The following is a 17,072-nucleotide window of genomic DNA, read 5'->3' as shown; positions in this document are numbered from 1 at the left end:
TCAACCATGTGTACTTTTGGCAAACAGAAAATTGACACATGAATGTAAAGATTTGTTTCCATTTAGAAAAGTTTCTTAATCCATACATTGATTCGTTGATAAAATAACACGTATCAATTTTAGTTAGAATGAGCTGTTTATTATGCACATTAGGCTGCAAAACAATACATGAAGTTAAATTGATGCATTGATGTCTAATTTTCCTTTCTCTAATAGTGCAACTGTGATCCAATATAATGTTCATAAATATGATGAATTAGATCTAAATTTGTGGCCACTAACTTGGTGGATATTGGAGTCCTCTCAACCATGATATCCTTGTTTCCATGGTTTTATTAAATCTCTTTCAATGACGGTGACAAAAGTTTATTAGCGACTAAGATTTGGAGATTTTCAAAAAATTTATTTTCTTGATTTTGAAAAAAATTTACAAAAAAAATAATATTTAAAAGTATAAAAAGGAAACAAGAATTAAAAATAAGGGAAAATAAAAAGCATTTACCCAAGGCTTTTCCAGTAAGAATGCACATGTCACAACAAAATCAAGATACTTTTGTTTAAATGCTAAAATCTCAATAGTTTCGAAGAACCACACATTTATCTGCATTTTTTTTACTTTTATCCAAAATATTGCATTATTCCAAGATTTAAATAAATATATATTTGTTATCATGCTTTCATCAGACGATTTTTTAACTCATGATAACTGAATTAACCAAATCATGCATATTCAGTCTATGGAAACAATGCTAAATAAATGCAAGTACTAGGAAGATCCTTTCTAATTACTTACAAAACGCCTAACATGCCTTTAACATATTTTAAAAGACACACACACACACACACACACATATATATATATATATATATGTGTGTGTGTGTGTACAAAAAAAATTCTTGTCTTGATAATGCCTGTAATGTAAAAAAAATCAAACTTCTTAAAAAAAATCATTTTGAAAAAATTCTCTCATTTGAAATGCATGAAAAAGTTATAATTTATTCTTTCCTACTATTTTCTCACTTCCAAATGTGCCATAAAGAATACCTCAAAAATATGTAGTATTTAAAAAAATGGTTGATATGATTTTCTTGAGAAAAGAAAATATCATGATAAAATGGTGATATTTGCAAAATATCACTTTCACTTGGGACTGCTTTTTATTCTAATTTCCACGGATAAGCTCCTCCTATAACCTAACATTAAAAAAAGGTGGTTTTCCCCTTTCCACTAGTGGACAATTCCCACAAGTGGAAAATGATATATGATGCCTAGGGCTGTCAATGGGTCAGGTTTGTATTGGATACTCATCTTGACGAGTATAAGCATAAAAAATGCCAACCCTAACTAGAACCTGACCCGAGCAATATGTGGGCTGGGTTTGGGTTTGGGTTTGGGTTCTGATTTTGCTGGGTACCCAACCTGAGTCAGCTTTTCCGCCATGTACTAGACCCGAGTCAAGTTTTTTATATGTATTTTAAGTAAAAGTAATCTTTTAAAATTGTACGCGTCCAGGTTTAGGATTTTATTTTTGCGACCCGAAAAAACCTGAACCCGACACTTTGTTATTTGAACGGATTGAGGTACAACCTGATGAATTGGGTACCCGATCCGTTGACAGCCCTACAACCACAAAGGGCTGGTGACAGCAGTGATTGTTGGTGGTGAAACCCTCCATGCACTCTAGAGAGAGAGAGAGAACATAGCATATGATTTTGGTTTTGCTAAGTTAGCATGTTAAGTTGCTATACTCAGTAAATTTAAATGCTTACAAGGAAACACAAGGTCTGAATTCAGTGTGTCTTAAGCATCTCTTTTTTTAGGCAACATGATCATAATGTGGGTGCTTTGCCCTAGGAGCCTCCACCCATCTGGCCAAACGGATCCCATCATTTGAAATAGGATGGGTTTCATCATACATTCAATCATAGCCATTTAACCATTGATTGGATGGCTAGGATTGAATGTATGATGGACCTCATCCTATTTCAAGTGATGGGATCCTTCTGGCTGGTCCCAATTTGAAGAGACTTGATGAGGTTAAAACTTGGGGTGCATGTCCATTGCCATAAGTGATGTGAAGATTTGTTTTCATTTTGAAAAAGATTCTTAATCCATACAGCTACTCACTCATAAAATGTCACCTATCAATTTTAATTTGAATGGGCTGTTTATTATGCACATTTGGCTGCAACTACAACACATATGACAATTAAATTGATGCATTGGTTAATTTTTATTTCTGTGATAGTTGCCACAGTAGAAGCTGGCCTGCAGAGAAGGTGCTGGCCCCTTCTTTCCAGGTTTGCCTCCCATCGGGTGTACAGGTGTCTTTCACTGGTTCGTTCTATAAGGGCTTGGGTGTGGGGGACCCCACACTGCGGTTATCAAAAAAAAAAAAATCTTTCTCTAATAGGGTACAACTGCTATCCCATATAATGTTCATAAATATGATAAAGATCTAAATTTAAGGCTACTAACTTGGTGGATACTCCAGTCCTTTAAACCATGATATCCTTGTTTCCATGGCTTTATTAAATATCTTTCAATCAATGTTACAAAAGTTTATTAGTCATGAAATTTTGGAGATTTTCAACTTTTTTCTTTCAGCTTGTTTCAAAAATGTTAATATCACAAAAATAAGTAATATTTAAAAATGGTGATATGATTTTCTCGAGAATGTATCGGGTTAAAAAAATGTGACTATAAAATGGCGGTATTTGCAAAATATCACCTGCATATGTGAATATGCTTTCTATTATATTTTATATGCATAAATTTACCCTCCTCAGACCCCCAACATTCAAAAAATGTGGTTTTCCCTTTCCCATCAGAGCACAAGTACTTAATGACCATGGCATCCCTCAAATGATCGAGAATCAACAAGGGTAATTTCGTCATGAGAAAGAAGGACAGTGCTATGCTGATGTGCAGGCACGCTTTAAAAGAAGTGGAGAACCGGTTATGTTCTCAAATGCGGTTTGAAATTCCGATACTGAGTACGACTCGAACTGTGTATGGAAAGACAGAAAAGATCTCACAGAGAGTTTCCGAGTTCTTCATTTTCCTTCTTCTTCTTCTACTTCTATGGCTGGTCACTCCTCCAATCCCGCGAATTCCACCTCGAAACCCTAATCCCTAGCCCTAATTCACGATTTCCCGAATTGGGTGATCGGAATTCTGCTCGTAGAGCGAAGAAAAAAGGTGTCTTTCGGTTTTTGTCTGATGAGAAGAGAGTGAGTTTTCGTCTTCTTTGGAGGAGGAGGAGAGAAGATGGATTCATTCAGAGAGGAAGAGCCGCCTCCATTGACGATTTCGGAGCCGAAGACGGTGAGGAACCTCTCGTCCTCCTCCTCGGCCTTCCTCTCTGCGAACCAGTCGCCCTTCTTCTCGCCCCGGACGCCTCCCTCCATTGGATCGTCGTCTTCGGCCGCCACCAAGCTCACCCCGAGCTTGGTCTCAGCCCGCCTTGCTGCCTCCGGATCCGCCGGCGTCGATCCTCTCGCCTCACGGATCGAGCAATTGGCCTATCCGCCACGGGATCCTGGAGGCACCAACGATCTGAAAGGGATCGCCGACAACCTCAATGAACGAGCGGAACCGAGAGACGAAGACGGATCATCACCAATCGACCTCTCCAACTCGGTGGTCTTGCTGGAATCGATGGAGAAGTGCCCGTCGGGGAGCTGCTCGTCGATCTGCAGTGACGAGGGAAGCGATGACCAGCCGCAGAGGTGCAACACAGTTGCGCTGAGGCCCGCAAGGCATCGACGAAGCAGGCGGAGACGATCGAGTGGTGGTGGTGGAGGGAGCTCGGTCAGGACTAGCGAGAGCTCCTACCGGCCGGCGTGCTCAGCCTCATTGTCTTCATCCGCGAGGGTGAGGGGTTGCGATGTGTACATTGGGACTCATGGGAGGAAGCCATTGCTGCTCAGATTCACCAAGTGGATGCGTTCTGCACTGGAGTCGGAGGGGATCGCCTGCTTCGCGGCCGATCGTGCCCGATACCGGAACTCGCGGAGCCATGACATCGCCGAGAGAGTGATAAACTCGGCGACCTTCGGGGTTGTGATCATCACCAAGAAGTCATTCTCGAATCCATACACGATCGAAGAGCTCAAGATCTTCCTGGGGAGGAAGAATTTGATCCCAATTTACTTCGATCTGGGGCCGGACGATTGCATCACTAGGGATATCATAGAGAGGAGGGGAGAATTGTGGGAGAGGCATGGTGGGGAGTTGTGGGTACTGTATGATGGGGTGGAGAAGGACTGGAGGGAAGCTGCGGATGGCCTCTCCAGGGTGGAAGGATCGAAATTGGATGCACACACGGGCCGCTGGCGAGACTGCATTTCAAGCACGGTGAAGCTTCTCGGGGTGAGGCTCGGCCGGAGGAGCGTCACGGAGAGGGAGAGGATGAGGAAAGACAGGTCGGAGAGGGAGGAGTTCCCATTCCCCAGAAATGATAATTTTGTGGGGAGAAAGAAGGAGCTTCTTGAACTGGAGCTCATGCTGTTTGGAGATGTTAATGGAGATGGAGAAGGGGAGTACTTTAATCTGAAGACCAAGAACAGGAGGAAGAGTGTGGTTGTTGGTAGGAGGAGGAGAGGAGAAGACAATGATAGGGGAGAGGATTCACAGGGAGAAGAGAGGAGAAGAGAGAGTAAGAAGGGCAAGGAGCAAGTAGTGTGGAAAGAGTCAGAGAAGGAGATTGAGATGCAGAGATATGGGAGTCCAAATGACCAACAAAGGCCATCAAAGACCAAACATGAACCCAGGTATGTAAGGAGTCGAAGTTATAATGGTGTATTGTATGGTAAAGGTATAGCTTGCGTTTCAGGGGAGTCTGGGATTGGTAAAACCGAGCTGTTGTTAGAGTATGCATATAGGTATGCACAGAGATACAAGTTAGTCTTGTGGGTAGGAGGGGAAGCTAGATACCTTAGGCAGAACTATTTGAATTTGTGTTCTTTCTTGGGCCTTGATGTGGGCACGGAGACCCAAGTCGGCCCTGGAAAATACAGAACTAGGAGTTTTGAGGAGCAGGAGGCGGAGGCCTTCCACAGGGTGAGGAGGGAGCTCATAAGAGACATTCCATACTTGGTGGTGATTGATAACTTAGAGAGTGAGAAGGATTGGTGGGATGCTGTTAACATCATGGAGCTCTTGCCTCGTTTCGGTGGAGCAACTCATGTCTTGATCTCAACCCGTCTTCCTCGAGTCATGAATCTTGAACCGTTAAAGCTATCTTACCTGTCTAGCTCAGAAGCCATGTCTTTGATAACGGGACGTGATTCAGAGTATCCTGTCATTGAGCTTGATGCTGTTAGAACTATAGAAGAGAAGTTGGGTAGGCTTCCTCTTGGGCTTAGGCTTGTTGGGGCAATTCTTTCCGAATCAGAGATGCCAGTTAATCCCAGTCGGCTCCTTGATACCATTAACAGAGTGCCACCTAGAGAACTTTCATATGAGGAGAAGGAAGATCCAGTCTTGCAATGCCACCCTTTCCTTATACAGCTCTTAGATGTTTGCTTCTCCATTTTTGATCATGAGGATGGACCTGAAAAATTGGCCACAAGTATTGTGTGGGTAAGCGGCTGGTTTGCTCCATCTGCAATCCCAATCTCACTATTGGCATTAGCAGTGGATAAGTTACATGGCAGACATTCCAGATTGTTGTCATGGACGAAATGTTTCTGTGCAATTACTGGTTGCTGTAGGACTTCCCATATTCAGAGATCTGTAGCTGAAGCAGCAGCAATGTTAGTAAGGTTTGGAATTGCAAGGAGCAGCAGTAAGCAAGGGTGGATCCATTTCCATGACATTATTAAGCAGTATGCTCGAAAGAGAGGTGGTAATAGCGCTGCACAAGCAATGGTCCGGGGTGTTAGTCTTAGAGGTACCATTACTTCTTATGCGGATCATTTATGGACAGCATGTTTTCTACTTTTCGGAATTGGGAATGATCCAATAATAGTTCAATTGAAGGTCCCTGAATTGATACTCTTTATAAGAAGAGTAGCTTTGCCCCTTGCTGTTCACACCTTCAACACTTTCTCCCGGTGTCGTGCTGCAATGGAACTCCTGTATCTTTGCACTAGTGCATTGGAAGCTGCAGAAGAATCTTTGGTTTCAAAAGTTGAGAAGTGGCTCGAAAAATCCTTTTGTTGGGGAAGGTCAGTACAATCGGACACAACATTGAATGCAAACCTGTGGCATGAAGTGACACTCTTAAAGGCCACAGTACTAGAAACAAGGGCCAAATTGATGCTTAAGAGTGGGAAGTATGATATAGGAGAGGATCTTTGCCGGTCTGCTTTGAGTATCAGAACTGTGGTTTGTGGTCTAAATCATCCTGATACAATATCTTTGCAAGAGACATTGGCTAAGCTCATAAGGTTTCACACAAATACCCACAGCAACTAACACCAAGAGAAGTTCAAGAAGAGAAGCAATTCTTTTGGCATTTTGCCATGATCTCATAATTATCTTCGGATAAATTTTTCCCAACTTTTATGTGCATTATGTAGACCGTTAATTTTCATTACCATGCCTTATACTAGAATTAATGAATGAAATACCATTCTTTCTTTCAAACTCTCTTTGATTCCTCACATTTCTTTTCTTTTTATTTTTGTATGAATGTCTTGAAGAGCCGTTTCTTTCTTGATTAAAGAAAATATTAGCACTAAAGAGCCATATATCCCTTTTCACACAGCAGAAGGGTGTTTCCACATGTTCACAAGCAAGCATGCACATAATCCATTTTTTTTCTTTCTTTTTTGAATCTTTGGCAGCCAAGATGGTCAGAGTCTCTGGTGGAGCTTGAACCTGAGATCCATAGCTTGTTCAACACATGCACATTTGCTTGGTGTTCTGCAGGACATCATTTTTGAGGCCATCTATGTGCAAATCGAGCATCAGTTAAAGCACAGGCTTCTATTATGAGTGATTCAAAATTTGAACTGTTCTCCTGTTATAATGCTGCAAACTTTGATCCAAGTAGTTCACTTAGAGAATAAAATTTCCAAAGGCATGTGTTTATGCTGAAAAGCAAGGCTAAGCATGAATGGGTCATATGTATTTCAGTTGTTCTATCAGACATTTCAAACTATAACACTTAAGGGCATACCAAAACACATGTTTATTTATTTTTTTGATAGGCAAGCTGGGGTTAGGCAGACCCCTACCAGTTGTACAACAATACCATTGGCCAACACAATGTGATGTGCACTAGCTGCTCCTACCAGACAAGCAGAGTTGGTATGTGTTTATTTTTCAACAATTTGTTTTTTTTCCGTTCTCTCCTTTCATTCTTCTGTTTTGCCTTAAAAGACCGATTCAATGTTTCATGAAATTATTACAAGATTGTATCTCATTTGAATTTTATATATATATATATATATATATATATATATATATATATATATATATATATACACACACATGCATATACATACATATACTCATGCTTACACAAACAGAAAGGTGGGTGGGGGTGGGAGTGGGGGTGGGGGAGGAGTGTGGATTTCTCACTGTAGGTTTCTCTTCTCTTTCATTCAACACCAAAGAAAAAAAAATTCAAACACAATAGCAAAAATGAACTAGCAAAAATTAACCAACTCATGTCCTGCTCCTACTTAAATAATATTGAAGCCCTAATAAGTGCCAGATACATCAATTCTCTTTTGGTTGAGGAGACTTGTCCTCAACTTCACAAATTCATACTACTTGAGGAAACGTTTGTTGCTGCCTTTCTCCATATATTGCCTCACATGATATTACTCTTTGGTTGAAAAGCATTGGCTCATGGATGAGTTTTTTATTTGACACCCATTTCTTTACATTCTGTGTCTTTGTCTCTAACTAAAAAATATTTAGAATTGAATTTGTCTTCTTATTTTGTCTATGCCGCAGCTGCCTTCTTTATCATGGTGGTTGAGATAATCCTTGGATCCATTGTCAGCAAGTCTTACTCTCAAACCTTTTTGTTGATAGTTTTTTAGGTGGTACTAGGGTTACTTTTTTCCAGAGTTACCGGAAGCGCCCTTGGGAGTGGGGAAGTGTGTTTCGGAAGCGTGAATCGTCGCCCTTCCGAAACGTGCTGGGAAGCGCACACACAAAATGGAAAGTGTGTTTCCCAATTTAGGGAAAGCGCGCTTCCGTTAAATGGGAAGTTCGCTTCCCCTCCTTTTTTCATTTTTTTCATTTTTTATTTTTTATTTTTCTCTTTTTTCGCTTCCCGCTCGCTTTGTAGGTCGCTTCTGGTTTGCTTCCGGTTCTCTTCCTAGGTTGCTTCCGAGATGATTCCTGGTTCACTTCTAAGTCGTCCAACGCTTTCCAGTGCCTTACTTCTCGCTTTCGCTTCCCGCTCCCGCTTCTTCGACTGACAGCTCTGCATTTTTTTATCCTTTCAAAATTCATGTCCTTTTGCTTTATTATATGTTGTTTTCTGATCATATTATCATAGTTGTCCTAAGTCCTAATTGTAGGGTTGTCAACGGGTCGGGTTTGGCTCATACCCAGGCAGAACCAGACTTGGACCAGATTTTCGGGTATGGTATCAAGTCTAGACTCGGATTTAATTGGGTCCATTATAAGAAAAATCATACTCGGATCCGATAAGAACTACATGAACCAAACTCGGTAAAGCCATATTTTTTATCATTTTCATATTAAAAAATTGTTGGTCTTAATCGGAACTCGGGTCGGGTCCGGTCTGGTATGAAATTTCACAAACTATACTCGGGTTCATGTATTAATCGAACCTTCGGGTCCAGACTAGAGTCTTAATCATGTCTTCTTATTTATCACCATACCCGGACCCTATAGGGTTTGGTTTGGGTCAGGTCCATGTAAACCAGCCCCGTTGACACCCCTAGGTAGAACCAGACCCAAATCTGATTTGAGATACTGGTACGGGGTCCGGACTTGGGTCCAATCGGACCCACCATAAGAGAAACCATACCCAAATCCTATAAGGATTACATGAACCAGACCCGGACCATACCCAGTGAAATAATATTGTTTATCCTTTTTACATTAAAAAATTGCAGATATTAGGCGGAACTCGGGTCGGGCCCAGGTCTGGTATGAAATTTCACAAACCACTCTCAGCTCCATATATTAATTGGACCCTTTGGGTTTGACCCAAATTCTAATCGGACCTTCTTATTTATCACCAAACCTTGACCCTATAGGGTTTGGTACAGGTCGGGTCCGAGTCAAACCTGACCCATTGATACCCCTGCCTAATTGAAAAATTGCATGAATCCATAGCAACTATATTACATCATACACGAATTGCCCATTGAAGATGCAACCTTATGCCTCTTATGAACCACGACCTTGTTTTCCTTGTTTATTTATGCAAATCTTATATGGAAATTTGTTGATCATTTCTTTTACCATGAAACCTACCAAACCGTGATGTCATTTGAACTGCCCTCCTCCTCACACACACACACACACACATCTGCAAGCACATATGTATGCAGGCAAGATTACATACTTCTACATCTTACATATTTTAGGCGAGAACTTTCATGATCATAACATGCAATCATATGGTGGGACTACTCACATATATATATTATAGTTTTTATAATGTTGTAATTAGGAAATACCCATTAGGGGCATTTTAGTCTTTTCACAGTATTGTAATAGGTTGTGTCCATTAGGGGCCCAATAGTCTTTTGTATTTTTTTTCTTATTTTTATATGTTAGTAATTTAGCTTAGAGTTAAGGGCATCTATGTAAAAGGTACATAGAGTCGTTGGGACCTCCCCAAAAGCCCTATTTCTAGTCGTTGAGACCTCCCCAACTGCCCTATCTGTAGCCGTTGGGGAGAGTCTCAATGGCTTTATGTTAGCTTTGTTGTGTATAAATAGGGGTGTTCCCCTTCTTGTAAATCCATGCTTTCTCAACCATTTTTACTCTCAATAAATCCTATATTTTTACTTGTATTCTTGGCCCTTTGTGGCCTATTTGCATGTGATCTTATATTGACCCATAAGTGGTCTTTATGTTTCTTTGCTATTGTATTCTTGTAAGCCCATAAGAGACACTCTCTTGTATTATTTTGCTTATTTCATTACAACCACCATATCTGTCCCCTCAAGAAAAGAACACTCATGATGGAGCTATCAGCTGTAAGTTGTGGCTGTGGAAATACTTGTTGCTTGTGAAGAAACACATCAGGTTCATCTTATGATGCTTCAAGAGGATGACCTATCAATGTGTCAAGAACATGAACTTTTTTGTATTATAAAATCAAAATGTGGCATTCCTTTTTTTTTTATTACACGAGCGGATACTGGCTGCTAACTTGATGGATGGACTTCAGGTGTTTGAACATAAATGACAATAATGTTGAACATTAATGTGATACTTGTTACACACACACACACATAGATAGATAGGTATCATGTTTTGTTTATTATATCACTAACTGCCAAGGTCATAATGATTCCTCTAAGATTCTATATATATTTGTCTATAAATAATGAACATGAAAAGAAATTTATTACAGAGACTAAATTAAGTGAATGTGATTGGATGCTTAAATTTATTGTTTACTTTAAAAAAAGACAAAAAATCATGCAGAAAGGCCCTAATTGGTCAAAACTTAATTACGTGTGGGCTTTAACAAATACAAGGCATCCCCAAATCAAAACGCAAATTGCAACACTCTCTTAGTTCATACCCAGTAAAATATGAGAAATATTCTTGGGGTTAAGGTTTAGAATTTATCACCATTCTTGGGCAGGTTATTCTAAGAGGGAGAGGGCACTTTTGGTTGTTACTTTGCTGATTAGACGGCTGTTGCTATGCCTTGGTTGCCAGAGAGTGATAGCTAAGGTAGAGGACAGAGAGAGTGGCTAAGATGGTGATAGGCTTGCTTGTGGCTGCCAGATAGGTGCTTTTGTTGCAGGCTGTTCAGTAAGTTTCCTGGTGGAGAAAATGGTGGAGAGGAAGGGACAAGGGAGAGTTAGACAAGAGAGGCATGAGATGCCCTTGATAGAAAAATGAACAACCATAAGGAAAAAAAAGTCCTTCCCCCTGTTTCTGAAATGAAGGGCTATTTTATTTATTCTTACATTTCTTAAAGATAGACATAAATGTTATATATCTATGATTTATGACCTAACTCTCACATTGTATTAACTGATCTTTACTCTTGATGGATAAGTGGTTCATTTGTGTCTGCAATATGCTCTAAATATTGGGGCTTTTGCCTTTCTTGGTCATGTTAAATTGGTCCTTGTAGTTCCTCCACTATTGCCAATTAGAAAATCCACTGCTAAACAATGAAGTTAATATCTTAATATACACTACCGCCATCATATATTCATAAATCTCTTCAAAAGTTTTATGTTTCAGAACCTCACCATGACACACAGAAGCCACCGATGCCAGTCTGCTTAGGACTGTGTCCAGTGAAGCAAATCTGGCTCTCAGTAGTTGTCACATTCCAATCTTCTTTCATTCACTTTTGTACATGTAAAACTATATACTGTTCCATCTCTTATATTCTAATAAAGAATGCTTAGCTTGTTGGAAATTTGTAGTATCTTTTACTAAGATGATTAGTATGTTTGCCAAGCAACCTAGCAAAAACGGTGCACTGATTGATATCTTTGCTTTGTTATTGTTGTGATCTTACCATTTTCATCATCGTTTTTGTTCATTATTTTTATATTAATGCTTATAGATAATATTGATGCCACTAATTAATCTTGTTAATATACATAATACCTTATTATTAAATTTGTTTCATCTAATTATTTCAATTTTTAAATGCTTCAAATCGCGAGACAGCATGTGAAATAATTGCTGAGAGGTATCAATGCATACATATTTAATTCAGCTCTACATTAGACGTTCTATTGAAGTTATTTTTAGTTTGCATATTGTTCTTTGCGGCTGCGGCGATGCGGCACTTTAAAAAAACTTGGGTGCGGGAGGGTATATATATATATATTTTAATATATATACATATAAAAAACTTGGGGGCTCGAGGTATCCTCCCCCCCACCCCCCACTATTTTTTTAATGGGGGGGGGGGGGGGGCGGTGTGCTCGAGGTACCTCCCTTTTCACAGTTTTTTTTTTGGGTCCAAAATAGACTCGGTCAGAGTTGATCGAGTCCATTTTGGATAGATATGACCCTGGGTGCAGTTGACCGCACCAAGGGTCATTTTGACCACACTAGATGCCACACCTGCACTTGTGTCGCATCGCGTCGACGTGGGTGCACCCTATTGGGCGAATCCCTGTGACATAGGTTCTTTCATATATGATTTATATGATAATGAACCTAAGCTTCATACCATTTTATCTTGGGAAATATTTCAAATTTAGGAGGTTGTTGGTATACAAATACTTGATTATTCAATCGTCACCTTTGACAGGGTGCTACTAAACTACCTACTAACTATGTCACAGGGATTCGGCCAACTAGGTGCTGCACCTGCGTCGACGCGATGCGACGCGTGTGCAGCACCCGGTGTAGTCAACCTGACCCTGGGTGCGGTCAATGCACCCAGGGTCATATTTTTCCAAATTTTAGACTTTAAAATATATATATATATCCCGATAAGGGCTTGAGGATTAGGGCAAAACTGTTTGCCCTCTTTCGAGTATCCTCTGTCTTCTTCCGATGTTGTTGAGCTGCGACACCCCGACGCCGACGACGCGGGTGAACTGCTATCGTCCGGTGAGCACCACCCTTCCTATTCATCTCCAAGGTACATTATTCTCTCTCATTCTCTCCTTCAATCTCTCTCTCCACTCGTCTCTCATCTACCTTTCTCTCTTTATTTTTTTTCCCATTTTCACACTGCATGCCTCTCTCTCAACCAGTGTTATCAAAAATGTGCCTTGAGGCACAAAAGGTGTGCCTCGCCTTGAGGCGCGGTCCTTTGTGCCTCAAGGCGCAAGCCTGAAGCGCAATATATATATATATATATATATATATATATATATATATTACAATATTTCTGAGAAGTAATCAAAAAGATTTTTGTAGGTTAATCTCATATATTTTCCAGTTATTTCAGTTATGTAATCTGTTTTTTAGTATATTACTATATTTTAACTTTTGTTGGTTAATCTCGTATATTTTTCAGTTATTTTAGTCATGTAATTAGTTTCTTAATATATTTTAACTTTTGTTGGTTAATCTCATACATTTTCCAGTTATGTAAACGGGTTTTTAGTATATTTTTTCTTTTATTGGTTAATTTCATATATTTTCCAGTTATGTAATCATTTTTTTAGTTACTTTTATATGTTAATCTCATATTTTTTTAGAATAATCTCATATATTTTAACTTTTGTAGGTTAATCTCATATATTTTCCAGTTATTTCAGTTATGTAATAAGTTTCTTAGTATATTTTAACTTTTTTTTGTTAATCTCATATATTTTCCAATTATATAATCAGTTTTTAGTTACTTTTATATGTTAATCTCATATTTTTTAGTACTTATTTGAGATTTTCTATTTTTTATTGGTTGTTATTTCATCATTAAGGCATTTCTTTATTTATTTGTATTTTTAGATATTTTTTATAATTTTGTTTTAAGTTTTCAAAAAAAAAATTGAGGCTTAAGCTTTACGCCTTGAGGCTTACGCCTCGCCTCGGTTTTTGGTGGAGCGTCTGGCTACGCCTCAACGCTTTTCACAACACTGCTCTCAACTAAATCTCTTTTTCTCTTACTGTGTACCTCTGTCTTTCTCAATCTCGGCTAAACAAGCCCATTTTTGAAAAAAAAATTACCCATTTTAGGGAAAACTGAGTTTGGTTGGCTCGTTTTCTTAAAAATCTATCTATTACATAGTTTTTACATGTAAAAGCTATGTAATATAAACATTATATTGTTTATACATAGATATATTATATTAATATGACGTTGCAAGTTCGAATCCTAATCGTATAGCCCGAATCCTAATGTAATATAAACATTATACTGATATATATATAATTTTATATTTTATATTTTTGCCCTCATGCACCCCCACACCCAAGTTTTTTTAAAGTGCCGCATCCCGCACCCATGTGACATAGCCTACTCAAAGTTTGGAATCTATGGATTTTGCCTTCAATGACATGTTTTATGAATTATGATAACTGATTAGACAAAAAGATGAGCTACTTTGAAGTTCAATAAAACCATGTGCCTAATGGACTTAATTGCAAAGTTCCTCCTACCATCTAGATCAAGGTTGTAAGTATCGTATTGTTACCTATATAGGTCGGTCCCAAAGTAACACCGTATTGTAAGTTTTTAATAACTTTTTTTTAAATCTCAAAAAATCAAGAAAATAAGAAAAAAATAGCAAAAAATTTAAAAAATCATATCAAATGAAACAATGACGAATTGCACAAAATACAACCATAAAATCATATATGAAGCATTTATGTCTCTATGAGATGCATAAGACATCATCAAACATCAACTATCTTACAAGAACAATGCAAAATATTAAATATCTTGCAATTAAGAACATGCCACAAGACTCATACTTTCATATTACATAAACAAAAATATTGTGGCAATAGTTGCACTTAATTTTCAATAGGTTTTCACTAATTACTTGAGTGTCATATTGTCATGTCGGATCATCTGATGTCATTTTTGTTGGAGTGTGGAGCTTGATTTCTACCTTAATATAAATCTTTAATTTTCATGAATCTTGATGAGTGGAGTTGTAAGAGGGCAGCGCCTCCCGAGGCAAAAAAAATTAGCGAGTAACTTTGTAATTTTACTCATAATAAAGATTTTTTTACCTTAACCCATTTTTTTGAGTGAATATGGTGGAAATGTACTTTTTTATCTTAACCTACTTCTTTGGGTGAAAAAACAATGAAAATGCAAATGGGTCAGGATATTATCTGAGCCTGATAACATATATCTAGACCTGTTTCATATTACAACAAATGTAATCAACTCTAGCCGGATCTCTGTTGGAACTGAGTAAATAAATATGTTTAAAGAAGTTTAGTAATGAGCTTTACCCGACCCGTTTTGCCTGTTCCACATGAGAATGACTGAAGACTAGATGGGGTCTTGCATTCCAGACCTTGCACGATTTCTTTATTTTCGTTGTGGAATATGGAAGCTCATGCAAGTCAATGGACAAGGTAATTACAAGGGATTTTAGAAGTCGGAAATAAAAAACAAAAAAGATTAGAGAAATAGAGAGATAGTTGTTAAGGGTAACATTGAATTTTTTATATTTACGAGGGTAAAATGATCATTTCTTTTAATTTATAACCCGAAGAAACTGCACCTGGCACGAAGACCTGATCGTGCTGGCTCAACCTGTCATACCTATGGTCATTGTGCCGGCAGTGTAAAACTCCGAGGATAGGACCCCTGCCCTCATGACCTATGCTACCCATTGGCTTGCGCAGAGAGGTGATCATTTGGGAATGAGAATATGAACAGTCACGCAGGAACTAACCTCCGGTATGATTTTGGTTAACCATAGAATAAACGAAGTATGTATTTGAATTAATGATTTTTCTGAGAATGAATCTAAATTATAGAAAAAAAACTGCGTATGTTTTTGTAAATAACCCCAACTCTGCATATACTCGTCCATCCGAATAAGCATAATTAAGTATGGTTTTCTTGATTCGTCAGCATATGGTTATGCAGCACTGCTCCATAAAAGAAACCTTATAGAGTTGGTAACATGCATAGATGAGATTCAGAGTGGCAGCGACATCCTCCTTTCTTCTCTTTTGACATGAGCTTACGAAACGATTATCTATCTCCATCAGGCAGCAGTTAGTCCAATCCACACCAATCTGGTATGATTCAAGGGCAACCTTGCCTTTTATCCAATCATAGTGACAAAAATGTCATCAATATTTTTTTAAAACAGCACCATTCCATCGAAATATTTACAACGTTGTATCAAAAAAATGTGATATTTTCAAAATATCGCCTTATTTTGAAAATCTCATGTTTTTTACCCAAAATTAACACGATAAGCACATTTCACCTAGTTTTTACATTATTTTTATATTATTTATTTTTATTTTATCAACATCTAATATATTTTAATTTCTATACGCTGATATTTTACTGAGATTTTCTCAAGAAAATCGAGTTTTTTAAGATATTGCTAGATTTTTCTCACTGATATTTTCAGAAGAATGAGAGTTGTGACCATGTATCCAACAATGACAGGCCTTTCTTCTAGCATCCATCTGTTTCCATGCTCACCACCAGAGTTTTTAGGGACAATTCATGAGTTTCCACATTCTCTGAAGGCATAGTTTATATGCAAAGGGCAGAATCACTTAGTTTGTGATAAATATGTAAATCTCCCTCATACTTTTGTGATGGGACATGAGCACATAATGCATAAAAAATTACATTGTTTGAATGGTTGGAGAAAGGCAAAGTTGTTCATCCTCGACAGTGAATAGGATAATCATAGGCTAAAGGCCACATTGAAGCTTGTTGCGAGGATAGTCTTTACTTGGAACAAGCTTATTTATTTGCACATTGTACCTTATAGACATTGCAAAAAGTGCTTTAACCCAAGATTTAGTGGGCTGTCTAATACTACTTTGTAATCCGTGTAGTTGATCCCATCGTATTTTCTAATTTACAAATTATGAACTGCAATTATAAGTTTATTTATGCCAAACTTGGACCAATCTCGATCATCGCTCCACAGCTACTAGATGGATCTAGTGCTCTGTGCCACTTCATTCTAATGTATTGTGTTGCACAGCATTTTTCTTCCTTCCCTTTTCATCATGTGCACCTTCATGTGAGTCCATGCATGCTTGCAGTTGCAGAGGATGTACTATTTACCTTGATGACATGTAAATTGAGATGTTGAATGAAGCACAGTCTCTCTCTCTCTCTCTCTCTCTCTCTCTCTCTCTCTCTCTCTCTCTCTCTCTCTCTCTCTCTCAATTTTAAATGCAATGTCAACAACCATTGTTTTTCTTAAGATGTGTTCTATGCATGCACAACTTTTACACCTTGATTGTTTGTGCAGAAGAGCACATCAAACCTGGAGTAAAAGAAGCCGATGCAAATAAT

At 38.4% G+C, this 17,072-nt stretch overlaps 1 protein-coding gene across 1 annotated transcript; it reads left to right on the top strand.

Moving 5' to 3' along the window:
- The first annotated feature begins 3,240 nt into the window (after nt 1-3,240).
- On the top strand, nt 3,241-6,595 carry LOC149844995 (Disease resistance protein (TIR-NBS class)). Its single transcript, XM_089997415.1, has one exon. The coding sequence runs from the start codon at nt 3,272-3,274 to the stop codon at nt 6,422-6,424; it is 3,153 nt and encodes a 1,050-aa protein (XP_089853541.1). The 5' UTR covers nt 3,241-3,271; the 3' UTR covers nt 6,425-6,595.
- The last annotated feature ends 10,477 nt before the right edge of the window (nt 6,596-17,072 follow it).

The sequence above is a fragment of the Nuphar pumila genome, chromosome 2 (genome assembly GCF_984573655.1).
Source record: "Nuphar pumila chromosome 2, dmNupPumi1.hap1.1, whole genome shotgun sequence".
Taxonomy (NCBI): Eukaryota; Viridiplantae; Streptophyta; class Magnoliopsida; order Nymphaeales; family Nymphaeaceae; genus Nuphar; species Nuphar pumila.
The sequence above is the reverse complement of the archived record's forward strand: the minus strand, read 5'-3'. Positions and strand labels throughout refer to the sequence as shown.